The sequence below is a fragment of the Vidua macroura genome, chromosome 6 (genome assembly GCF_024509145.1).
Source record: "Vidua macroura isolate BioBank_ID:100142 chromosome 6, ASM2450914v1, whole genome shotgun sequence".
Taxonomy (NCBI): Eukaryota; Metazoa; Chordata; class Aves; order Passeriformes; family Viduidae; genus Vidua; species Vidua macroura.
This window is the reverse complement of record NC_071576.1, coordinates 37,027,163-37,053,493: the sequence shown is the minus strand read 5'-3', so window position 1 is coordinate 37,053,493 and position 26,331 is coordinate 37,027,163. Positions and strand designations below refer to the sequence as shown.

Here is a 26,331-nt window from a genome sequence, read left to right as displayed (position 1 = left end):
AGAATCCCATATTTATTGGTGTTCAAAGTGAAAACTGATTGTGTTTCTCGTAACACAGCATGGCACTTGGCAGGAAAAACAAAGGTTATAAAAGGTCTGTAGAAGACAATAGTAGATGTTCAGTGTGCTTATGACTGGAAGGGTATCTAATGTAACAGCTTTTTGGGAAATTAGTTTTTTAATAAAGAGTTATTTTAGTTGTTGAAACATAGAGCCCTGTTTTGGTGTTAGTCAGCATGTGGTACATTACCTGTCTCCTTGGGCTGGCCCAGCAGCTAAGGAGTACCAAGTACTTCATGCCAACTCCTCCAAGCCTGTGCATGGTTCCCAGATGCTAGACCTTGATATCCCTGAGGCAAAGTAACACATATTCTATTCTTTCCCCCTCATTTTCTGTGTGAGGCATAAGAGTTGCAATGACTGGCATGCATTGTTCCTGAAATGACTTGGAAAACTCTCCTGGCATGAGTTATTAAAGGTGAACTGGAATGACTCAGGTGGAGGGTAGAATGGAATAAATCCATTATTTCCCTACATCAGGGCCAATAAGAAGATGCTTTGTAGGCTAATCACTGCCACAATACACAGAAACTCATCATCAGGTATTTCCCCCCACCCTTCCTAAATAATTATTAGATATATATGTTTGGGCACGAGTGTGTTATACGGAGTTTCCTGATTTTGGGATAATTCGAATGTGTTAACAACCTCTGACAATGAGCCACTGTGTTGACACTCTGAAGCAGTGCAACTTGGGCTACTATCCTGGAATAATGAGCTCCGAATTTTCTCTTGGATCACTCCCAGCACTGAGACCAGTTCAGTTGGTTCAGTGTTATAGGTGGTGGTTGTCTGCATGATGTTTCATTATTTGCAGCAGATGTGCTATTTGCTTTCTTCACCCTTTTCCATTTCTGCCTTTTACAGTCCCGTGAGGTTTGCTGCTTGGAAGTGCATGTGGACATTAATGAAAGCAGGAAATACTTGAAAGGTATGGCAATTTCTCTGTGAACTGAGGATGTGACCAAACCAACCCTATTGTAGTCATTCAGACCCAGATAGAGGCATTTTAGAGTACAGAGACAATCAAGAATGTTCTAAATTATGTATAGGTAGTGATATGTGATCTAAATAATAAAATGGAATGCATTGAAATGCCCTGAACTGGTCTCTGTGTCTTTTCCTTGGAGCTATCACGTTTGGACACAGTAGACTTTGCTGGTGGAAGTAAGAGAGGATGCTGACTCTGGGATCACTCCAAGCTATGGGGGTAAAGGCAGGAGTACCAGGTCCTGTGCTGTAGGAGACTTGCTGGTGGGGTAGTATACAGAGGAGCTACCACAGAAAATCACTCCATCAAAAAGTTTGCCAGCTTTGCTAGCTCTTTTGCCTGAACAGCAGTATTATTCTCTAAATAAACCTGTTTTTACTAGAGGGTAAAAATCTCGTGCTTACGGTGCCCGCGTCTCATGAGAGAACACAGAAGACAACAGAGGACACTGATACTTTCTACTTCCACTGCGTGAAGGCTTGGGAGCCAGTTCTAAAAGTCAGGCTGCAGGTAACGGGCAGTGTGCTGCTGTTCATACTGCTTGCTGACTTCTGGTGTGACCAAAACAGCAAAGAACTGCACTGTTTCTGCTCTGTGGATACAGCCCATGCTTTTTGTTTTGTATAGAAAGTTTCTGATAAGGAAGATGACAACAGCAATTTAAGTGACACCTTAACGATACCACTGAAATTTCTCCCTGTTGGACATAAAGTGAAAGTAACCCTTCCCGTAAGACATGTAAGTGTTTCATAATTTGTGTCTGGAAAGAAGAGTACAATAACCCTCACTATTTAACACATTAATATTAAAAACAAACAAACAAACAAACAAACAAAAAAAAAAACCCAAAGCAACAACCAAAAAGTATGCAGGGTGGCAGTGGTGGGACTTTTAAGGAGGCGCTGAAAATCTGGATTCAAAACTCCTCTTTTTCTCTCCACTTCATGTTCCTTCTCTTATCTCTTTGTTTACAGAATATGCCACTACAGTTGTACCTCCAACTAAATGCTTGGTAAGAGGATTGGTTTATTTTTTTTCTCTAAAGGTTTTATTGCTCTTTGAACTGTGAAATCTAGAACAGAGTATCCTTTATTTAGATATAAGGAATGCACAAGACTAGGGGCAAAATGTAACAATATTTAAGTCATCATTAAAGAGTCACCACAACGGTTCAAAGCTAAATGTCCTTGGGGCAAAGGAGTCCCACCAAGATGCAAAAAAATTATGTGAGTTTCAAATGGTGAGGGACTTAGTCACTGAGTGAGTGTCCTTTGCATCAAAGAATCAAAGACTAAGACTGGAGGCTTCTTCAAAAAGGGCACAGGAAGAAGGCAGAGGGAAAAGAGAATTTGAAATAATGAAACATCAGAGTCCATACATTACCCAAACAACACATGTTCTTTTAAAAAAAGAGACTTGTGGCTCTGGTGATATCAAGAGAAAGTAGTATAAACAAGGGAAGACAAAATGTTGCACTGTAAAATAATGTGTCAGACAAGAAACAAGCAAAAATTACTTGAATATCTTTTTCATTGTACAGTTTCTTTATAAGTCTGCAGTACAAATGCCCATGAAATGCCCATTATTAGGTTTAAGTCATCCTTTGCTCAGAAATCATATGGAGCAGAAATAGAAAGGATTCAGCTTATAAAGCTACTGAAAGTCACAGAAGCCCTTCTTTGTTTTTCATATTTATTATCCTTAGCTGACAGTAAATCTTACACTGAAACAATAAAGAGACCATTTAGAAGCAAAGAAGTTGATTTCTTTGCAAATGAAATATACATTTCTGTATAAATCTGAAAAAGGAATAGGGATTTTTAATGAATTTTTTAGATTGCAGTTGCTGAAAATAGATCCATATACATTTTAAATACCAATCCCGTGTCTCTGGATTTATCTATTTCAGCACAGAAAAACTAGATGTGCGCTTAGGGTATGATCTGTGTCAAGGAGAGCAAGAGTTCCTGCATAAGAGGAAGAGAGTTGTTGCTGGTGCCCTGAAAAGGGTTCTTCATCTGGAAAGAGATCTACATGGACATGAGGTCTGTGCTTTGGAATCCAACATGGGTTGTGGGTCTACTGAATTAGGGTTGGCACAACTCCCCTTGAAATTTCTAGTAATATTTGCAGGTTGCTAACAAACCCATTGATTTGAATGGCAGCAGAGCAGAAGCTCTCAGTGTGGCATACCTCCTACTCATGTAAAATTTCAACTCAAGTATTCATCCCTCCAATCTTTTCAATGAGCCAAATAACAATGATGTAATAATACCACTCTTCAAACACCGTTTCCAACAGTATGGTGCTGCAAGTCAGCAAGATATGAGGGCATTGTGTTAGCTACAGCCTGGTCAGGCAACACATACCAATAGGAAAACAAGAGTATTGGAAATTCACCTCACATAAATACTTACTAAATCAGTGTAATGTCACTTCTTTAGGCTTACTTTTTTTCTTTCTTCATTCTCAGAACACTTCTTACAAAAAGTAAATATTTTTTGTGGTGAAGAAAGAACATTAGAACATTTTATAACAAGCTGAAGTATGTTTTGTTGCCAAGATCCAGGGTGACTTTTTAAGGGAAAACTTCTTTTCTTACTGGAATTATATTTGTTAAATGAATGCTGTTCAAAGAATCAGCAGCATTCAAAAGACTTCCTTAATCCATTTTAATTGCATTTATTGCAATATGTTGTTGTTTGTGATAAAATCATGTAATTATCTATTCTTAATCATTGCAATTCCAATTATAGGGAGCAAAGGTAGGAAGGAAGGTTAAAATTGCTGCATATTCAAACTCATCCAAGCATTGGGGTTAAGAGTCTCTGGAGGTTAATTTCGGTAAGGTACTGGTAAAGATTGGCTCAGTGGTGATTTAATTCACTGTCCTCCACTGAATCTGCTGAAGAAATTCTGAGAGCTGTAATTAGACTTTTCCAAGTAGCAAGGGAGTAACTTTCTGAGGATAATCCTTGTGTTTTGGACAGGTCCCAGTAATAGCTGTTATGGCAACAGGCGGAGGTCTCAGAGCGATGTCAGCTATGTTTGGCCACCTCTTAGCTCTTCAGAAGCTAAATCTCTTGGACTGTGTCACCTACCTCACAGGGGCTTCTGGCTCAACATGGTGGGTATAGAAAATGAGATTGGATTTGCAATGACTGTGACTACACAGTGGGAGATGCATCTCTTTCAGACTTACATTGTTAACAAGTGGACATAATTCCCTCATGAAGCTCTTACTGTGGGCTTTCAATTATGACTTCAGTTTAGGCTCACTGATTCTCTTTAATTGATTGAAGTGATTGTGTAAATGTATCAATTTTCCAAAATAATCTAAATAAATGGGTGATTTTCTAACATTTCTGCTCCTTAGGACCCTAGCAGACCTGTATGAGCATGCTGACTGGTCACAGAAGTCTCTGGAGGGGCCACTTAAAGCAGTAAAAGAGCAAGTGACAAAATGCAAATTCAACCTTATGTCTATAGACCATCTGAAATATTATCACAAGGAACTTGCTGAAAGGGCAAAAGCAGGACATGTGCCATCTTTTACAACTCTGTGGTCACTTGTTCAGGAGATGTTCTTACATGAACGGGTAGGTACATGGTCCTGCTACACATTTGGGAAACACCACTTTCTTTAGAGCCTTATTCTTTGAGGACACGATGTAATGTGTGTAACAAATCCAAAGAGACTGAGCCATGCCAATGTCATTTGTAAACTATGATGGAGGATCTTGTAACCAGGATTTTTCAGAGTAGATAATCATTTGAAGGTGCCTTTGCCCTAGGGTGCCCAACAGTTAGCAACTTCAGTAGGCAAATTCCCAGAAAGAAGTGAGGAATTCCCACCCCCTACCCTCCCTGAAAAGTCAGATTTTTAAAGTCTGCTTCTAGTTTGGCATTTAAAAGTTAGAGTAATCTGTTCTCGTGAATATTAATCTCAACTTTTGTAAAGATCTATGGGATGCAGGCAGTCAAGGCATTTGGATGCTCTAATGAAGAAGTTACTAGGGACCCAAAAGACAACCAGGAAGGAAAGTGCAGGAACATAAAGGAAAAGGTCTCTTTCAAATATGTGACTTACAGATTCCTCTGTATTGTAAAATATCTGTTATCAACCAACCTTTAAATCTTTACTTGGGTAGATTGTGCCAGTGTTATGCTCTTACAGAGGTTTACTGTGATTTTTTTATCTCACTGATTAGCCAAGAAAGTACAAACTCACAGACCAGCGCAAGGCATTGGAGCATGGACAAAACCCACTGCCTTTCTATGCAGTCCTCAATGTGAAAGAGGAGAAGTTTGGTACTTTCAAATTTAGAGGTAGGTGTTACTGGAGTTTCTTCTGATTCTGGGTATGGATTAAAGAGGATTTGGAGGGAGGTGTGTATGTAGGGAGAAAAAAAGGGGAATACATCCGTTACTTGCCCTCACTCAGTATTCATCTTTTAATAAAATGTTTATCTTTTTTGCAAACTGCTTGGGTAGAAAGAGCACATCTGCTGGATAACGTCCTAAGCCATAAACAGGACATTAATTAAAAATCAGTGGTGAAGCCCTATTTTTGCAACAGGCACTGTGAATGAGTGTGGGCAAATCATCTGATCTTTTCCTACCGTGCCTATAAAATGGCTTTGTTGCTTCCTTAGTTTCTAGGGGTGCTGTGAAATGTAACTGTCATTCCTAAATATGATCGCTGATAAGGGTATGAAAACGGAGTGGAATATGATTGCTGTAATGGATGTGATATGACATCCTTTGAATGGATACAGGCCAACAAAAGATGTTAAAAGCAGTAGATAATGGAAAGAAAAGCAATTAGTCCTTATGTTTATTTAGGTTTATAACTACTGCTCTACTGTAATGCCTGTGCAGGACAGCTTGAGCCAGGAAACTGCACATCCATGCCACACTGTAATTTCTGATGTTGATGTGTCTTCAGGCTGCTTTGTTATATCTTGTAGACTGGCAGTTTTGGGTTAATAGAGCTTTCGTGCCATTCACTCCTTGCAATTCACACCAGTCTTGCATGATGTACAATTGATGCTCTTGATTTAGAGAGGCAAGTGCGACCCCAGAATCTTTATATAGAAATAGATATCTAAGCATTTGAACCTAATGTTAGAGCTTTTCTGAGTTGAAAAAGCGGGTTCCTTTTGGTTGCAAATAATTTCTCAGTTTGTATGGAAGTGGACGGTGCAGCTTGCAGTACAAATGTGCCGATAGTACAGAGCTGCTGAGACAAACAAGATCCTTGGGAAGGTTTTGGAGTTTTATTTTTATTGCAGCAAACCTGTCTCATGTAAATTCTTTGTAGAGTGGGCAGATTTCTCTCCTTATGAAGTAGCCATACCAAAATACGGAGTCTCCATTCCTTCAGAATATTTTGACAGCGAGTTCTTCATGGGAAGGAGAGTGAAGAAGCTGCCAGAGTCTCGCATCTGCTATCTGGAAGGTGACATAGCAGTGCTATGTAGTTAATCACAGCAATGTAGAAAGTGTGATACTTGCAAGCCACAGGCACAACACTCCTTGCCAGCACTTCTGCTTTAGCACTTTAGCACTGCTTTAGCACTTTAAATCAATGGGCTTTTTACCCCTTTTGTATACTTCTGATCTTCATGTATCTTCTTTCCTCCTGTCCTCCCTTTTCACCTGGGTGGATTTGGGAAAGTTGCAGCATGGTTCCATGGTTTTATTGTGTAAACCAAACAAGATGGTGGAAGAGGCAAGCTGAGGAAATAATAAGCATTCCTTCCCTAATTAGTCTCCAACTCTTCGACTTCATAAACTATATTTCTGGACAAAACATTACTAGGGTAGAATTGGAAGGAGCTGAGAATAAAATATGTTATCTAGAACAAGCCACAAAGGCAGGAGCTACCAGAGCTTTGTGGCTTGAGGATGGTGTCACTAATCTTCTCTGCTCATAAGGATGAAGGAAGACCTTTTGACCTCCAACAAGTACTTTGACTGGCCATTTTGCCACCAAAGGTGAAGAAAGGGAAAAAGAAGCTAGTCAGAGGAACCCATCTGTCCCAGGCAGATTTTAAATCCATATTCATGTTTTAGCTTTGATACCAAAAACAAGGGTAGAGGATAAGACCCCCATATTTATTTCACTGTGGAGTCTGATAGCGATTCAATTTGTTCCTCGTGTAAGTATCTGGCATAGAGCTTAATGAGGAAGGATAGTTCTTTTCCAAAAGCAGAATCACAGGTGGAGCCAATTCTGTTTTGAACCTGGACCAGCTGCACTCCACAGAAACAAAACATGCCTAGAAGGAAGAAAATTTGTCTTATATCAATTTAAATAATAAATCAGTTTAAAGAAGGCCTTTATGCTTACATGGCTTCACCATGCTTTCAAAGCCTACTTTCTCTCAGAGGTACACAGGAAACTTTCTACAACATCATTTGGGTGACTGATACCTCTTATTTTGTTACTCTGTACTATGCAGTGAATGTTCTGTGTGTAGTTACCTCCTGAGAAAGAGCACTGAAGTGCTTACACCACAATGTTTGAACTCTCTGAGACCTGCTGCTTAAGTTGTGTCATGATGGGGTCAGGTTGGGTGGGCTAATAATATATAGCAAGGATATTTGCAATAGTCCGTGGTTAACATGTGGTAGTGCAGTAATTTTCCCATGTGGTTTGACTTGCAGGTCTTTGGACAAACATCTTTACTAGGAATTTGCTGGATGGCTTGTACTGGTCCTCAAATTCAAATGAATTTTGGGAACGATGGTCCCAAGATATGGTAGATACAGGTAAGAGTTTCTAAAGTGTTGCCTCATTGTGGATCTTCCAGCATGATTTTAATCTGTATCAGGATTATTGCTATGTCCTTTTCTCTTCTCTCTTCTCTCTTTTCCCCAGAGGCATGCTTCATGTTAATACAAATGTTTTTCATTTAAAGTTTCCTCGTGGTCTGCTAAATGGCTCTGCTTGTTACTGCAAATGAGAAGCTTGGCTTTTACTTGTGGGCAAATGTACAAAGCCAGTATGTTATTTGAAAGAGTAAAACGCAAACTGTGCCTGCTTTAAAGAAAACTAAATATCTCTTTGGTAAATGACATGGGTCATGTGCACATGTTTTCCAGCAGCCTGCAAGAAACAGGGATGAGAGTGACCCACAGGAAGACAACAAGGGCAGCTAGCCAGCAGAGGTGTCTGGCAGGGCAGATTGCTGTTGTTTTTTTTCTCTATTTCACGATTTCTTCTCTATTTCAGAAAAACATTCTCCTGAGGAAGACGTTACTGTTATCGAGCCTCCATCTTGTTTGTCAGGAAAGTTGTATGAAATGTTTCAGGACATTATGACCAAGCGTCCACTACTGGGAAAGTCACATAACTTCCTGAGAGGCTTAGAGTTTCATAAGGATTATATCCATCAGAAAAAATTTATTGAATGGAAAGGTAACTGCAACAAAGAGTTAGCTGCACTGTGCAGGTAACATCTCAGATTTTGTTTTTTAGACTTTGGAAAACTCATATTTGTTTCAGGGTTTGGAAATTGGCTGAGTTGGATCTATGTTCATGGTATCTGTTTCTTTAGGGAAACAAGTTAAAATTAACTAGTCTATGGACTGCTCTTTCACTTCCAGACAATACCTGTAATTTGTGTCAAGAAATGCTTTTCTACAGGAAGTTTGTCACTCTGCATAGGTATAGTAGTCAAAAGATTTAGGAAGGGCAGAATCTTTTGAGGTCAAGAAACAAAGGTAACACCAGAAGCATAAAATAGCAGGTATTATATGGATCAGATGAAGGAAAGGACTAGTTGCAAGCATGTGGTTGTCCATATGTCTGGTGTTTCTGCCTGATAAATTATCCATCCAGAGACCTCTCTTCAAACCCTCAGAAACAGAAATACCAAAATCCAACTACAGAAAGTTAGTCACATAGGTTTAGACTTTAAATGTTAAAAAACAGATACGTAGAGTTGATTTATAAATTGAAGAGCCATTTTCTATGACCTTTGATCTGTAGGTGGGCAGCAATAGTTATAACTCAAAACCTACGAAACAATCTGTGAAATGATAGCAAGGTGATGGAGCTGAGGTTTTCTGCATCAGAAACCTTCCTGTAATCCCAGCATCTTAATTTATTCCATGAACAGGTAGCAATGTGGGAGTACCCCACATTATTGAGGTTAATCTTTCTTCAGCAAGAAAGCACACATTCTCTGCCTTCTCTGAGCCCTTCTCTTTGGCAAATTGCATTTCTCTCCCCTTTTAGGCAAGTTACAATGTGTTTTGTCCCTTGCCCTTGCTACACAATTTGCTGACAATGGCCAGAGATGGTGGTGCTTTTCTGTGGATTAAGGCAGAGCCCACAGTGTGCTATCTGTTTTTAAAGTGTTTACTAAGCAAAATGTCTGTGTCCTAAAAGGGTCTGCACTAAGAAAACAAATGAAAGAAGGAGAAAAAACAAGTAGCATAAGAAGGGTGGGTGAGAGAAGGAGCAAGTAAGTAGCTTCAGAGGGTGGATGAAGGATGAAATTGTCAGTCAGTAAATGTTAAAAAACATAACTGTCCTTATATTTGCTGACAGTTTTGTAAAGACAAATGGGTAGAACCAGATTTCAAGGAGGATTTTGAGGAAGTGAGCATAAAAACACTAATGACTGTCTCAGGGTAGATATTCTACAATTAAAGTAAAATATGTGTAAAGCATGAAATCCAGAATGGGAAAAGGGAAACTGAAAGTCTGGAGTGGGAAAAATTATCAGGCTTTCCATTTTCTTTTTGTTGCCTGCATAATATCGAGCTAAACCCAGGTATGGATCCATTTTTTAGGAGTAAGAGGAGATGCCAGGTCTGTGAGCAGAAATGAGTCCTGTGGTAGATGAAGTCTTGAGAACAGAGCTTTGTTTTAAAGGCTTCCCTGCAGCTCAGGTTATCTGACCTATTAAAACAAGAATTTCCATGCCTAATTTTCCTGATGAGAGATTGAAATAATAGTCTGGATTTAGTATAATGCCTTTACAGTAGCATTCATGCTTCCAAGGGTATTTCTGAGACAGGATTTCTTTACAATCTCTATTTGGATGTGGGATGAAAGAGGGGATTCTCACAAGAAAAGTGTCTACTTGTAGTTCACATACACAGTCATGAATAAATGCTGCAAAGTTCCATCTCTGTGATAAGAAAACAGGGGTAATGGAATTTCATCTAAAAATGTTCACCAGGCCAAATAAAACTAAAAAGTATGCTCTGTTTCTTCTGTGAGGGACTGCAAGCAAATGTCTCTTTTTACAGTTGAATCTGTGAATTCTCAGCAGCCTTGAATGCTAAAATAAGCACATTTTGTAAAGACTTGACGGGGAGGGAATGGAAAAATTATGCATTATTACTTCAAGTTAGTGTGAAACATTCCAGGCTATGGAAGAAGCTAGATTTACTTTGCATGGTTTAAATAAACACTACAGAATGAGGCCAAGGAAGCAGAGCAATTGAATGAATTGAAATGCAGAAACTTAGCAACAGTATTTCTGTGATCAACCGTTGCTTAAAATGCCTAAACACAATGATTTGAGGCTCAAGTATTCTGCTGTGGGCTTTGCTGCCTCATTTTGTGAACTTGAGGAACATTCTCAAACCACTATTTTGATATTTAAAACCATGTCAAAATGTTCCATGGGAGTGAAAATGTACTAGAGGAAGAGTAGAGAACTTGCTGTCTACAGGGCAAGCTGGTGAGGTGGCTAGCAGAGAAGTAAGAATCTAGCTATCAGAAACTAGCTTTAGATTTCAACTTGCCAGTTGGTGTAATCCCTTTTGGCATTAATATGAGGTTTAATTAATTCAAGCAGTATTTTAAGATGTTGGAAGGTGATGTTATATGCACGATGTGGTATTTTTTTAAAGCATGGCTAAGATAGTTTATATGACATCACTGAAAGCAAGTTGAAGTCAGACTTTTCAACCTGAGAGAGGGGTTGAAACCAAACCCTGAGAAGGCAAAAGCAAAAAAAGAGCAATGCAAAAGTGCAATGATGTATTGCATTTGTTAGTTGTGTTGCTACACTGTGAAGTTGTTTTTCTTGCTTGCATTTTTCCCAGTTCTTAGGGAAGAAAAAAAAAAAAAAATCTGTTGAAGTCTGTATTCTGTGAAAAATGACTCCCCAGAGCAGCTGTGAGTTCAATGGAGTCTCTGTCTCACCTGTCCTCTGTCTGGCTGCCCCGCAGCCTGCCTTTGTGAGTGTGCCTGGGAGAGTGTGGAAACAGGCCAGGTGTGTCCAGATGTGCAGTTTGAAGGGCATGCTCCTGAGGCCATGTTTGTGGGCTCACGTTGTGGAGGGAGGTGACCTCAGTCTGGAGGGTAACCAAGGAGCTGCCCTTAGCATATAGCACAGACAGAATTACTCACTCCTCCTTTCCTAAAAATGCACCACTAACTATATAAAATGTTTTTCAGACACTGTGCTGGATGGTTTCCCTAACAATCTGACACCGCTGCAGAAATATCTTTGTCTGATAGATGTTGGCTATTTCATCAACACCAGTGGTGCAGCACTTTTCAAGCCAGAGAGGAATGTAGATGTCATTATATCCCTTGATTATGGTTTGGGACATGTGTTCAAGGTGAGAAGATTAACTTACTCTGCTCTTTTCAGAGTAAAACTCTTCTTGTCTTATTAAAACTTTTAAATAAGTGGATGTCTAAATCTTAATCATGTATCACCATACCTTGAAGGAGGAAAGAAACTTCCTTCAAGAATAGAACTATACAAACTGTTAGGCTCTTTTTTTCTGTAGGGGACTACAGCATCTACTTCCTAGAATCCACAGGGAATTGCAGTAATAATTGTTTGCTGGAGACATGCCTCTGACCCCTCCTGGTCTGTCATGATGAATTCAGTGTGACTTTGGGTCATTCACTTGGGCTTGTAAAAAACGTTACAGGGTGATAAGTGTCATTGTCTGACTGAGGTGTGGTGATGGAAAGTAAGGTTGTACTGTGGCTACTTTGGACTACCCATTCATAGTGCTTCTACTGCACTACACATTTCATACTGTTTCTAGGGAATGAGTTAAGATGCCATTGTATTCCAGGATACCTGAGTAAACCTGATTCTTTTTTTAGAGCTTTAATTCCATGGCATTCTGTGTCCACAGCAATTAGAGATGACATACAAATATTGCAAGATACAAAATATCCCCTTCCCCAAAGTGGAGCTAAGTCCAGAAGAGGAGAAGAACCCAAAGGAATGTTATATATTTGCAGATGCAGAGGACCCCAGAGCACCTATAGTAATCCATTTTCCCTTGGTGAATGACACCTTTAAGGAATTCAAGGAGCCAGGTAAATGCAGTCAACAGAACGGTGCATTGTGCTCTTCCCCTGGTATGTATTACGTGTCCTCTGATGGCAGGCAGAAGAGCAGCCTCCATACTCCTGCTGGTTTTTCTCCACTTGAAAAGCATGGAAATACAGTCCTGGGCAACTCAGTGCCCCACTGCCTTCTCCAGCCCTGCCTGTGGCAGATGGCTCATGTCACTGTTCCTTGCAGCAGAGCTGCAGGTCTTCCTCACTTGTGCCTGATGCCATGTCCTGCCAAGAGATGTGCAGAGTGCTGGAATTTTTCTGGCACTGGGAAGAGGGAGAGTAAAGAAATGCACAGAGAGCTGTGGGAACAGGGAGGTAAGGGCCTCCTGAAGGACCTGCCTGTGGGCTGGAAAGCAGCAGCAGGATCTGAGCTTTGAGCCATCCAGCCCCAGAGTTGGCCCTGCATCCCTGCCTTCCCCAGGCAGGCTGCCTGTGGTGGAGAGGGAGCTGCTTGGGCCGTGCCCCTTCCAGCTTTACCCAAAATTCTATGGGGGCCCTTAGTGGGACCAGAGCAAAATGGAAGTCTCTGAGGGAACATTTGGGAAGAGTAGGAATAGCAGCAAAAAGTACTTTTCTGCTCTGATATTCAGTGATGCTCGGTGAATATGTACAGTAAGAGCTAAATCAAGAAAATCACATTTAGAAACTCAGCAGATGAAAAGAGGAGATATTCTGTAGAGGGAGCTAGGCTTGTTCATTGGAGGCTGGAAATGGTCCAAATGGCAATGTGGGGTGAGATCCAACTGTTGAGCAATGGGTGGCAGGTAAAGCAGGTGAAGATTTTGGAATCTCTCTGAATGAAAGATAGGCGACGTGCTGCAGAGCAGAGCAGCTGTTGCCAGTTCTCTGTCCTCCAGGCCCAAACTGGTGAGCTCTGACACTCACCTGTGTGTCTCTGAGCAGTTGCTGATTCATCCATCGAGCTGACAACCAGCAGCTGATGTGGGTGGTTGGAGGAGGGGGTCCTTGGCAACCTGCTTTCATAGATTTCAAGTTTAACAGTGGAGCTTTTTGTTTCTAGGGGGATGAGAGACATCTTGTGGAATGTGGGTAGTTATTTTTCTTGTTTTTAACTATTTAAATTCTAAAAGGACTCAGCCTGTGAGGTTCCCATTTGCAGTGCAGCAGTTACAGACTGTGCTTTGGTGTGCTTGAGGCAGATGCAGCTTTATCTGGATGTGGACAGCATAGATAATGCATCTTTCTGAGTGTTGTGAGGCTCAGTGAAGCAACATTGGATATTTTTAATTCAGACACTTCTAGTGGTAGCCTGTGAGTAGCACCCTGAGATCACTCTGTTCAGAAACCATTAGGTTAGACTAACACCTACTGTGTCTCAAGCACAATTCTTGTGTCTTTTTTTCTGAGGTTCTGGTTGAAACCATAAGGAATATCTCAGCAGTCTGTTTGTAGCCCTGCTGATAGTCATCTCACATTATATGAGCATTTTGGGCATATTTGGTTCAGACTGCAAGGAGATAAGCAAAAAAACAGCAAAGAAATGAAGCAAAAAAATTTTGTAGAAACGTAAATATGAGACTGACGAAGTCCTTGGTGCAGGTAGTTAGGGGATCTTTTTAAGCAAAAGCATTGATGTAACAGGGAGTATGGATGTTGCCAATTCCAAGAGGCATAACCTGAGGCCAGGCTGGAGTTTGCTGAGAGTCTGATGCAGGATGCTCTGGTCCCTCTGCACTCTTCAGCAGGCAGTCCTGTGTGGTTAGCACCACAAGGTCTCCTTGTATGTCCACTCACTCTAGCTGGCAGATGTGCACTTGTCATCACTAATCCAGGGCAATCATGGATTTTGAAAAGTGTTCCAGGTGTGTGTCTTGGTCTGAGAATCAGACTTAAAGAGTTTGGGAATGGATGTGGACCCATGGGCATGCTGCCTAGGAATGATGTCTGCAGGGGCAGGACAAGGACAAATGTAAGAATTTGTGCCAGCTCTGCTGAAGGATTTCCAGGTCTGAGCTTTAGCAGGAGGGGAAGGAGGAGTAACTGGGAAAATTGGCCAGAAATGGCTCTTTCAAGCTGTGGAGTGGGTTTGAAGTATTTCCTGGGGGCTGTTTTTAACAGTGGGTCCTGCCAAGTAGATCAGTCCCCTACAATACTGTGTGATAGTACCCCAGATTCATCTCACTGTGGTGGCTTTTGTCTTTCTCTGCAGGGGTGAAGCGTGATCACTCGGAGATGGAAGAAGGCAAAGTAAATCTGGAGAACAACTGCTCACCATACTACCTCATTCGGCTAATTTACTCCTCTGAAAATTTTGATAAACTTGTGAACCTGAGCAAATACAACATCCTCAATAACAAAGACCTGCTCCTCCAGGCAATCAGGAGTGCTGTAGAACGAAGGAGAAGCAGAAGGACTGGGAATTTCTCCAGCTACTCTGGATACCCCTAAGCTGGGTTTTTGCACTGTTCCCCACTGAAGGTTATGGCAGCACATTGCAACACATCACAGTCACGTTGCAACATATCACAGTGTTCATCATTTGCAGAAAACTGACAAAACCTGTACATTTCTCACCTTGCCGTGTTCAAGCTCCCAGCTTTCAGAAGAGTTTATTTAATCTCCTTCCCCCACATTTTCAGCCACAAGAGTCTCACAATGTGGTCTTGTTAAGAAATTAGGGTCTTGGTTAGCAGAGATGTCCCAGGATCTCCTTAATGTTACAGTATATGGTGGTGGTGATAGTTCTTTGTACGAGCCTGTTCCTTCAACCCTGAGCCCATTGTCGGTGTCCTTTCAATACTTGATTACAGATCAAGTCCTGGCCATTTGCATTCAGTGATGTCCAGATTTTCAGATAGGCTGAGCAACTAGAATTTGCACTGAATTGGTGGGCTCAGCTTTGAAGTCAGGCATATATATGTGAAAAGCAGCCAAACTGCAGTGTGGACAATTGCACTCTGTCTGGCCTGTTCCCCTTGCTGATGTAGAAGTTACTCCTTTTTTCCATTCCCCCGCAAGACTTTGGCACAGAAATGCTGCTCCAGACTACCACCAAGGGGGTGGTTACATTTCAAAAGAGAGGGCAGCAGCAGCAGTGAGTGAGCACAGTTCTTTCAAGCATTGGCTGCAGGAAAAGTTCTACATAAAGCACATGTGATTGTATTGATTTATATCAGCAGTGCCTTTATGGATTAAAATGTCAAGAGCCTGAAACAAGTTTTTCATAGCAGAAGCTTGAGAGGAATAATTGCATTAGACTCGAGTACATTTAATTTAGTGATCATGACTGAGACATAAGCTGGTTCTCCTTCCAGGTGTAAACTTAATGTAGAACAACATAACTCACTAACAGAGTGCAGAGCCGTTGTATTTTCACACACAAAAGATTTTTCCCTTTATAGTCTTCTATCTCTAACATCACAGGCAAAATATTTTTAATAGGTGCTATATAAAATAGAGCATAAATTTAAAAAAATAGGACACACATTTTCCTCCTTGCTGGTGGAAAATATTTGGAAAATGACACCTGGTTTTCATTTGCTTTGGAATGCAGTGAGAGACTTTGCCTTGAGCTAGAAGCTTGGAACATCTTTACAGCCCTCCACTGAATTAAAAAGATCATAGGGAAGGATGCCGAGCAATATAAAACAATGTCACAGAAGTCAGAGAAGTTTGCAGACTTCCTCACACTGATGGATTTGGACCTCCTTCTGGATTATTTTTTCCAAACACAGCATATTCATCAGGACTTCCAAGGAAAATCTTACATATTTCTTCTGTGTTGGAAATTCACTTGAGATCTAGAATTAGTTGTACTTGAAATCCAAAATCAGACAAAGAACAAGAAAGAGGGGTCTGTCTTTTTGGACAGACAATACACAGACAATATTGAAACTCAAAGGGAGAGCATTAACAAAAGACTTGATTGCCTGAAGCCTGCATCTACTAAATGCTGCTTCTGCTGCAATGGCAATGGCTAAGGCTCAGCAATTCATGTACAATGCTTACTGGCTGAGGTAAGGAGCACCATCCAGAACTGAGGAGTCTTAACAGCTGGAATGCAGCTGTACCTAGGGATTCAGATTATGAGACGTTAAAAACTAATCAGATACTAGCTGCAAGACAAAACATAAAGAGCCATTTTGAGTTGGGAGTTGATCCAGCTGGATCTGTTACCTTTGCACAGGAGAGCAGCATGTCCTGGCACAGCACTGTGTGGCACCTACAAACCCATGTGGCTCTGTGCACACACGTGCAAAGGGTGTACAGCATTTCCATGCTCCTCTGGCTGGTCCTAGAAAGCTCTGCTGCTGCAAAAAGATATGGCTGTTGCGTCCATGGGCTACAGAGAACAATCTGTAACCCTTGTGAACCTTGGCAGCATGTACCCAGCAGCAAGGCAGCTCAGCCACACTGAGAAAATTTGGGCTTTCAAAATTCTCCACAGACTAATAATTGGGGCATGTTTGGTGCCTTCATAGTGCTGCTAATACAAACAGAAAGGCCCAGTAAAATGTGAAGGAGCCACAAAACCACAAGGTTTTCAGGTAACCCACAGCTGGTGGGGAATTACTGTTCTGAGGGATTGTTAAATCCCTGTTACAAAGGGAGGGTGGGAGGGAGGGAGTTGTGGGTGGGGAAGGTGGTGTGACTCTGCTGGGAGAACTGTCCAGAGGTTTTGCCAGCACTTAAAATAAGGTTGGGAACTGCTGTCTAATCTTGCAGCCAGAGGCACAGACAGGCATGTGCCCCTTCATTTCCTTGGTGCCCCATGTGGTACCTCTGTAGCCTTAAATAATAATAGCTTTTTCAAGTATATTTTTGCATTTCAGAGCCTGAAATTATGTGAGGGCTGTATCATTGCCCATCAGAGTGCCTTTTTGTTTCAGTTTGGTCGCCTTTTTTGTTTTTGTAACATGATGTGGGTGTGGCATATGGGATCACAGTTTAGTGGTGGATGTGGCAGTGCTAAGTTAACAGTTGGACTGGATGGTCCAACCTAAATGATTCTATGATTCTATGACATTGAAGGAGCGTGTTGCTGGCTTGATGGTGTAGTAGGAGGACCTGGAGGGCATTTGTGAGGACAGAGGCTGCTGGAGAATTCTGCAGGCTGGAGGGACCTACACCTTGTACAGTCATGCCTGTGCAGCTTGTGGGATGTGGTGGCTGGCACAGGTTGTCCCTCAAAGCACTCCTGAACTCTAGTTCAGAGCATGCTGATTTGCACTGCCCCCAAACCATAGAAATATAAGGTATTGTTTCAGTGGCATAAGGCTGATCAGTGACCTGTGCTCAGGACTGGTCCTTGCTCCCTTTAGGGTAACATGGAGTCTAAGGGCCTCTGAAATGCTGTGTGGTTGTTCCTCAGAGGCTGTGGTTTTGTTTTTTTTCTTGGCCCCATTCTTGCGTGGCCTAATGCCACGTGTTGTGCTGTGACTGAACAGAGTGCATGCAAACCGAAGCAGGCACTTCCAGGAGAAAGCTGCCTCTCTCTGCATCTCACCAAAAAAAGGCATGTGCCATGCTTTTAAACCAGGCCTTGCTGGTCTGGTGCTGTGTTTGCTTAACCACTGAAGATGGATGCATGCCTGCCAAAAACCTTATCCGAAATGCACCCCAGATCACTGCTCTTGGATGAACATTTTGCTAGAAAACCCCCCAAAATACAGAGCTTGCTATCTGCTGCCAAACACAAAGGAAATGAGACTGTTCTTATAACTATTACCTGCTCTTCATAGAAATTGCTTGCTTGTGTCTTTTAACTGTTTAATAATATATTAATTAAAAATAAAATATTGCAAAAGAGCACCAGACCCATGAAAGTCTTTATGCACTTAAGCACAAAACAAGGCTTTTTCCAGGTGTATAAGCTCTACTTATGCTAAATGCCTGCTGAGAACTTCAGAAGGCATTCACTGGTTTCAAGATTGAATGGAAGAAATCTGGGAGAAGATCTTCTGGTTTACAATGGTATGGAGAACCTGGAATAAAATCTACCTCCTGTGGTAAAACCCTCTTCAGTGGAATGGCAAAAAGCAGGGCAAGGAGGCAGCTGTACTGAGCCATAGCCAAGGCACATCTTTGTTCAATTAAATGGTAAGTTTAAAATACTGAAATTGTTTGTTTTTTTCTTTTAATCAGTTAAAAATGGTCAACAATAATGAAATGCATCAGTTTCCCATTACTTTGATGTGCTGGGCTTTTTGTATTTCACGACAGGCAGGAGCTCCAGCTGGGGCAAACAGAGGAGAGAGATGAACTAGCAAAAAAGATGAAATTATTATCTCATGTATTGGATGCCTGTGACTGATCTGAATCAGACTGAATACAAACTCTAGATGTTGCATGTGCCCATAAAAGTATTTACATAAACTCGGTGTAAAGTGCTCCCCTCCCCTACCACTGGAGAAGTAGGCAGTGCAGAGGAGAGGACTGCAAGCAGAGAGCAGGAGTGATGCTTCAGTCTGTATAAAAAGGGATGAAGGCTGAAGTCCTTGTGAGAGGAGTTAAGGACTTGAAATTTTAGCTTCCACCTGTCAGGGAAGAGCTGCCAGTCATTACACTGTCCAGGGGGGAAAAATGCCATTTTTCTGCAGCTTCATGCTAGGTAACTTTTCTTTGGCTCAGAAACAGAGATAAGTAGGGGGAAAATGTATATATTCTTCCCAATGATTACACCATACCTTAGCATATGAAGCTTGCTGTCTGGGGACTAGACTTCCTCCTTGCTATCCTACTTTTCTTCTCCTTTTGCAATGAAACACTGATTGTTCATGCCTTATTTAAGTTTCAGATTCCATTAAAAATGAGTAACGCTGCAGGACTTTTTTTTCCTGGTAGCTTCATCCAGAAAGAATTGGCAAATAAAGAATTGTTGGTTAATGTGTCATAAAAAAGATTGTGGAGACCACAAAGCACTGTAGGAAGTATATAACATTACCTTTGGCTGCACAGACCACCCAAGCCTTGTAAATCTATTCTGTTGGTATCTGCAAATCTACTTGCACATGGCTGTAGTTAACTCACAGCTTGCACCTCATGCTCTGCTCACTGCTCCCCATTCTCACAGAATCATTTCATGTGAGCAGTCTGGCTTAAAGGTCCCCCTGCCCTTTGTTTAGTATCTTGGAATAGATTACACTTGGATAATAATGGCAAATGATAAAGTTGTTGTACACACAAAAGTATACCAGATGCAATCCTGTTTAATTATATTTAAAGATTTTATGAGATTAAATACATAATTTTAAAAGTTCAGAGGGAAGTGATTTACTTAAAACAGATGAATACATTTCCGGAGGGCTGAGTTAAGTTATAATTGTCTGGAATTCATTGAGGCAAATGTCATTTTTCTCTTCCTGCTTTTAGTAGAGAGGGAAACAGTTTTGTTTCATTTCCACTTTGTTCTAGGCTTAGGGTGGTGACTGTGGCTTGTGTCACTGTAGGTCCATCTTAAAATCTCTGGAAAATTCTGCAGACTCTCTCTCTGGTTTGATTTTGAAGGAAGGTGTTCTCCTACAAACAATATGCATCATCAGAAAATCAGGTATAATCTAGAGGAGTTTAAGTCTCTCTCTATATGTAAAGGACCCATTAAGTGTCTAGCTCAGGAGCAAAAGTCTGCCCAGCTGTGGGGCTAGGATTTCACATCAGCCTGTAAGGTTTGTACAGACTGAAAATGCAAGAAAAATTATTTAATCAGGCCAGGTTTCTGAATTTGGCTGTAGCTGTGTTTTCATTGCCTGTGTCTCCCCTGAGCCTCCTTTCCCCAGTCTCAACAACCCCAGCTCCCTCAGCCTCTCCTGGTAGGGTTTGTTCTCCAGACCCTTCTCCAGCTTCATTGCTCTTCTCTGGACACACTCCAGCTTTCCTGAAGTGAGCAGTCCAGAGCTGAACAAAGCACTCGAGGTGTTGCCTCACCAGTGCCAGATACAGGGGGACAATCACTGCCTTGCTCCTGCTGGCCACATTATTTTTGTGACATTAGTAACAGAGGAGCAGGACTGTTTGACCTCAGGGCAGTTTCTTTGTAGGTGACTGCTACCTGAGCACAAACAGCACTGACATCTGTTCAGCTTTGCAGCACAGAGCGCATACCTCAGGAGTGAGCTTTTGCTGCTTAGTCTTTCAGCAGAGTCCCTGTCTGGAAAATCCCACATTTTTTTCTGGGAGGTCTCTGTGCTTGAAATGAGAGTTTGCACCATCAGTGTAGAATGGGATCTGTTACCATGTCCTACAGAGTTTAAAAAAAAAAAAAAAAAAGAAAGAAAAGAAAATTAGAGGTAGAGTTTGCCACTTCTGGGTCCACAAAAATTTTTATTATGCTATGGCTTCCTTCCCAGTAAGCCACTATTTAGAGAGATGTCCAGAAGAGATCTAGATTCAGAAGAAATCAAGATCCAAAGCAGCTCCTTAATAAAAGGACAAATACCACACCCCTAGCAGAGAATAACCTGATGTTGGCCACCGTACAACTGAAAGACTTTTTTGCAAGTCACTCTGCACATTCCTCTGCCAGGTTACTACATCTCAGGTAGCAGGTGACTTGTGTATTGCTTTCTAACTGAGGCAAAAAGGACGGCTCAAAATGCCCCAAACTAAGCACATCTTGTCATTCTCTTTCTCTTACCATCAATTGCTAAAAGCACAGCTCATTCTTGAAGGAAATGAGGACATACCTATATTATTCTGTAGTGATTGCAGCCAGTTCTCCATCAGTGTCGGAGAAGGTGCTGCAAGGAAATACTCTGCCCCATCTCTCAGCCTGTAAATAAGGATAGGAAAAGGTGAACTCTAGCCAGTTTTGCCTTATACCTGCTGTGCTTGTGAGTGCAAGACACTCCAGTTATGCCTCCTAATACCATACAGCCTTGGGTGACTGTGGGCAGGGAGCTGCATGGGCTTTTATTTGTGCCCTTCTCCCTAAGACTCACCTCAGCATGAAGGCATTCTCCTTCCTGGTGTAATTCACCAGCTTCTCACATTTGGCACCAGAAATGCTGAGGGACAGGACTGTGGATATGTTCTGAAGGGGGATAAAATTAAAACAAAATGTCTTCTGTGGCCTTTCTGCTAGGATTCAATTCCACACCAACCTGCAGGCAGACTGCACACCCATCTCTTTATGCTTCTAACTTTAATTCTAGTATCACTGGATAGGATGAACCACAGAGGAGCCATGGACAATTGCATTATATCTTGAAGGCAATCCTTGAATAAGTTATACCTTAAAAGAAGTATCTTTGAAAATTTCTGGAAGCTTATCAGTCTGTTTTCAGTTGTGTGAATTGAATAATCACTGAATTTTCACTCAGCTCACATTTGAAAGGGAACAGATCACCCCAGCCTCAAACCAAAGGTGACATTTTAAAATTTATTTTTACATATGTAGACACAAAGTTTGCTAGAAAGATTAAAAAACCAAATTACCTTAGTTGCTTCTTTGTCATCATTATAGAAATCGAGCTTTAATCCATCAAGTTTTACATAGAAGGATTTCCAAGACCTTGAGTGTGGCTACATGAATAGAAAAGGTAATAAAATTCAGTTGTGAAGTATATATTTTATAGGAGTAGTGAAATCTTTCACATGCAGCTTCCACAGGATGCCAGAATCTGTTGATATTATGATCACAGAAGTTTCCACGGTCATTGTTATCTCTTAGAAAAACAGAACCTACTATGGTTTCTGTGTGGAGGAAGGGAAGGGTCTCTATGAGTCAGAACTGAACAAATGATGTAACCTGGTTCAAGCAAGCTCTACACCATGTGGTCAGCAACATTGCTGAAGGTGGATAATCAAAGTTCTGTCTAATTTTTGGCCATTAAAACTCCATTTTTTCTCCCTAGCTGGAATACCAGCCCCTGCCTGCTAGTCACAGGCTAATTTTATCAAGTGTGTTGTTACTATCTAATGTGGCTGCTGAATTCTTCTTCATTTATTAAACTAACCCCAGTGGAATGCTACTGAACAATGTGCAAAATTAGCAGCTATTTCCAACTCCAGCTATGTACCACTGAAACTTAGCCTAGTGCCACATGAGACTCTTCTTGATAAAGGATCCTTAACTTATATTCATATTTTGTTATGGCAGTGAATAAAATTGACAATTTGGTCATTCAGAGAAAAGGAAGGAAACAGTTCTGAGGAAGGTTAAGTCATAGCTTTTCTTGTTGGGTAATATGGAATTTTAGTATCTCTGAACACTAAATTCTGTGTTCCCAGAAGTGAAGGAAAACTAAATTTCTCTTCCAGAAGATGGAGTCCATACCAGATTCACCTTTTAAAAGAGGTCTTTCAAGTTAAAAATTTCAGAGGAAATATTCTATGGGACAAATAATCTGAGACAACTTGTTTATGTGCAAACACTCAGCAAAAATTGGTGTCTGTAGATTGGTGGTGAATATTAGAAAATTTCCTGGCCTGTTGTGATAATTAGGCTACTGCTTTGAAATTATATTATTTCCCAGGATAAGAACTTAGATTTCAGTTTCATTCAAACCTGTATTTAAGAAACCAATTATTCAAAAATAAACAGAACCTTTATTCTGTTCTAGCACAGACAGAAATTACAAATATTGGGAGCATGAGACTGAGGGCTTCCACTGCTGACAAACTACCACAAGCTGTTACAGAATCATGAAGCTATAGGATTTTTGTGGTGTGGTGGGTTTTTTTTTGGTTGTTGTGTGGTCTTTTTTTGGTTGTTTCATTTGTTTTTTTCCCTCCTAATTCAGTTGATATATTGAAACCAGTTGATATACTGTTTATAATTAGGAAACTGTAATTAACATGCTCATACAGCCTAGATTCTGCTTTATAAATCCATTAACTGTAGACAGATGCTGTTATGTGTGATTCCATGACAGGCAAAAATTCTATTGTCTCTTTCCCTGAGACATCAGGTACTGCCAAAGCCAGTGGACACTTCCTCATGCATTTTAGGGATCGCTGAAGCAAACCCACACTACTGAGCTCCTCTTCAGCAAGACCTTATCCTGAAGAAGTCAGAGCAGATCTGGACTATAACTCAATGAACAATGAAATAACCCAGAGTGATGGTATTTATTTCTACCTGTTGTCTTCGTGGGAGGAGCTGGTCTCGCTTCTCTAGGAAACCCTCCATGTTCTGGAGACTTGCAGAAACCTGAGACATACAAGAACATTGCTACTTAACTTTAAAATAGCCCTTAGGCCTATGTTAAATTTCTAAAGGTATTTTTAGATAAATGCCATGCAAAGAAACTGATCCCTGGTTCCTCTAGGCTTTACATTGACAGCACAGCTGGAAATCCTCATTAGGTTGCAATTGTATCTTTGATAGACCACCTAAATGAAGAGAATTCAAATCCTTCTCGAAGAATTTACTTATGGAATTTTCTCTATCTTAGTGTGTTAATTAGCTAATATTATTTTTATATTATTACATGCATTTTACAACTTAAATTGTTCAAGTTATTCGTACCACCTCCACAATTGTTGAGTTACACCAATGTATAGTGTTGTACTGGTACACTTGAGTATGTGACAAATGTGCTCCTCTCAAGAGTAGAGGAGCAAAAGGAAATAATTTTATCTGCCAATGAGTTAACAGTGAATTTCCTGCCAGGGTGAGCAAACAGGAGTTTTTGGTTCTAGTCTTGCACCTGGTCAGCTCTTTGACAAGTGTGCTATGAAGTCCTGCCTCTCTCTGACTTCTAAACAGAGCGGACACTAAGCACTACCACCTCACACAGAGGCTGTAGGTAAATCATCCTCTTTGTGAGATACCATCTGTTTTTAAGTGCTCTGCTGAGTATTCAGCAGCAGGAATAGCCTCTAGTTCAGGAAAAGAAAAAAAAAAACCAATATAGCTGTTAAGACCTAGGCTAAAAAGCTTAGTAAATTAAAAATAGTTTTAAGCTGTACGTAGCTGCTTAAGTCAACTGTCTTTGTGGAAAATGTTTGAATTAAGAGGCACATAAATGCTTCTTGCTTGAATCCAGTAGTGTATCCACCAGAATGCTCACTGTATAGTGCTTTTTGTGACTTTCACACAGAACTTCCTGTTACTGCCTTAGTTTAACTAGCACAGGATAGTGGTTTTGTGAGGAGAGAACCAGAAATTCCTGGGACTTACCGAAGACGTATTCTTTAACCTCTCCCAAGAGGAGCTAGCCAGCAGTAGGTTTGGTGAGTTATCTAGTGACCTTTGTCCAGGCTCGGGTGGTGTTGCTGTTGGTTTGGTCTGCAGGCTGGAGAAAGAGGAGCCTATAGCACCTTTTTCCTGAGGAGATCTGTGGTCTGTGGCTTGTGATTCTGACAAATTGCTGCTGTGTTTCTGGCTTATAGGAGTAGGAGATAAAGGAGAGCCTAAGATACTGCGACTTTCCAAAGACGCAGCTTGTGGGCCTGCCACCTTTGGTGTAGCTGGAGTGATAATCTGACCAAGCCTTGTCTCAGCTTTCATTTCTGTTTTGTTGCTGCTCTGCACTTCAGGGACTTCCGAGGAAGTGAATTCTTGGAACCTTGTTGGAGATTTTTCAATAGGGGAGAAAATAGTTTCAAGTGGGACCCTCCAGGACACGCTGTGTGCGGGCACAGGTGGCAGCGGCATTGTGCTCTTTGTCTCTGTCACTTTTGGTGGTGCATTCCTTTTGTCAGATGGTTTTCTTCTCAGAGAAGGAACCCTGACAACTTTGCCTTTATCCTTCTGCTCACTCTCTTCTGTGTCCACTTGTTTCAGGAGATTCATCTCTCTCTGTAGGACAGCAGTATTAATTTTTTTTAAATTGCCTTCATGCATTCATGAATTCTTACCTAAGACTTTTTTTATTTTAAGCAGGAATGGTTTTCCAAATAAACTTTCTCCTGGCACTGAATCTTAAGACCTGTTTTTCCATTGGCATTCTTAGAGTTAGATCTGAATGTAATTGCTATGTGCTAAGCATTATTTTGTTATCCAAATCATGAATACTAGTGGCAGTTAACCTCAAATATGGTGAATTCTGCCCTTAATAAGTTCTCTGGAGGCTGATTTTTTTTTAATAAGCTAAGGAGAAACTGTGTTCCTTCTCTTGTGGCACTGCTTCTTTAAGTTTTCTGTAAGAACACTGAGTATCCAGGGTTGTTCTTGTGGACAATTTTGGAGGGAAGGGCCTTTGTCCCTTCCCTTAGCCAATTTGCAAGAAACTGAACAAAACACAGATTAATTTTCAGCCTAAAGGCAAAGACAACCTCTATGTTTTTCTGGTTATTTCAGGATAATGATTTTAAAAAACTCCCCCACAATGAAAGAGAATCTGAGAGGCTGACTGAATATCTTTGGTATTTAACACAATCCATTGTAAAAATCTTAAACCAGAAGGAAAAAGGTCTATCTGTGCATTGGTCTCCATTTATTTTCAGCCCTTTCCTATCCTCTGTCACTTTTAAGTGGCTCCAGCTCCCTACTGAAATCCTGAATGAAGCAAAATCTCTCCATCTTTGTAGCAAGGGATCACCCTGTTTCTCACACTGTTTTTGCTGGTCTTGGCAGAAGAAAATTTCCACTTCTCCCCTACAGCTTTTTCAAGCTAGTTGGTCTCTTTTGATCCACATATAGGTCTTGCTCTGTCTGAAGTATTTCAGCTTTGTTTACTCGTCTACTCTTGCATAGAGTGGCATTCAAACAATCAGTGACCCCCATAATCCTGTTTCATGCACAGCTCATCAGCCTTCTACTACTCACCTTAGTTTTCCTGCTTAGCTGAGCAAATTTCTCCTCCTGTGCTGCAAGCATCTTCTCAAAATCATGATGTTTCTTCAATAATTCTTCTACTTCAGACACTGAATCCTGAATGGAAAAATTGCCACATAGAGAAGTCCAAAATCAAGTCCATCAGAAGAGATTATACCTAAGATTTTCAGATTGATCCATTCTATTTAGCCAAGTGAGAATTCTGAAAACTTTGTAATTGGATGTCTAAACCCCTATTTGTGTATGAAAAAAATCTGA

The 26,331-nt window shown here is 40.9% G+C and overlaps 2 protein-coding genes across 2 annotated transcripts in view; one reads left to right on the top strand and one right to left on the bottom strand.

Annotated features, from left to right (window-relative positions):
• The window catches only part of LOC128808703 (cytosolic phospholipase A2 beta-like), a 29,156-nt gene extending 12,203 nt beyond the window's left edge, over positions 1-16,953 (top strand). The window contains exons 8-21 of the mRNA XM_053980140.1: positions 928-991; positions 1,434-1,561; positions 1,679-1,789; positions 2,026-2,063; positions 2,961-3,096; positions 4,042-4,178; positions 4,428-4,650; positions 5,263-5,380; positions 6,375-6,512; positions 7,724-7,828; positions 8,292-8,477; positions 11,481-11,647; positions 12,182-12,368; positions 14,563-16,953. Of these exons, the coding sequence (XP_053836115.1) occupies positions 928-991; positions 1,434-1,561; positions 1,679-1,789; positions 2,026-2,063; positions 2,961-3,096; positions 4,042-4,178; positions 4,428-4,650; positions 5,263-5,380; positions 6,375-6,512; positions 7,724-7,828; positions 8,292-8,477; positions 11,481-11,647; positions 12,182-12,368; positions 14,563-14,801 (1,977 nt within the window). The 3' untranslated portion in view covers positions 14,802-16,953. The remainder of the gene's footprint in view (positions 1-927; positions 992-1,433; positions 1,562-1,678; positions 1,790-2,025; positions 2,064-2,960; positions 3,097-4,041; positions 4,179-4,427; positions 4,651-5,262; positions 5,381-6,374; positions 6,513-7,723; positions 7,829-8,291; positions 8,478-11,480; positions 11,648-12,181; positions 12,369-14,562) is intronic.
• Positions 16,954-19,561: 2,608 nt separating this feature from the next.
• SPTBN5 (spectrin beta, non-erythrocytic 5) overlaps positions 19,562-26,331 on the bottom strand; it is a 90,878-nt gene continuing 84,108 nt past the window's right edge. The window contains exons 61-68 of the mRNA XM_053980871.1: positions 26,065-26,169; positions 24,475-25,095; positions 23,431-23,502; positions 21,786-21,872; positions 21,290-21,381; positions 21,035-21,120; positions 20,454-20,589; positions 19,562-19,871 (exon numbers count right to left, since the gene is read on the bottom strand). Coding sequence (XP_053836846.1) covers positions 19,793-19,871; positions 20,454-20,589; positions 21,035-21,120; positions 21,290-21,381; positions 21,786-21,872; positions 23,431-23,502; positions 24,475-25,095; positions 26,065-26,169 — 1,278 coding nt within the window. The 3' untranslated portion in view covers positions 19,562-19,792. The remainder of the gene's footprint in view (positions 19,872-20,453; positions 20,590-21,034; positions 21,121-21,289; positions 21,382-21,785; positions 21,873-23,430; positions 23,503-24,474; positions 25,096-26,064; positions 26,170-26,331) is intronic.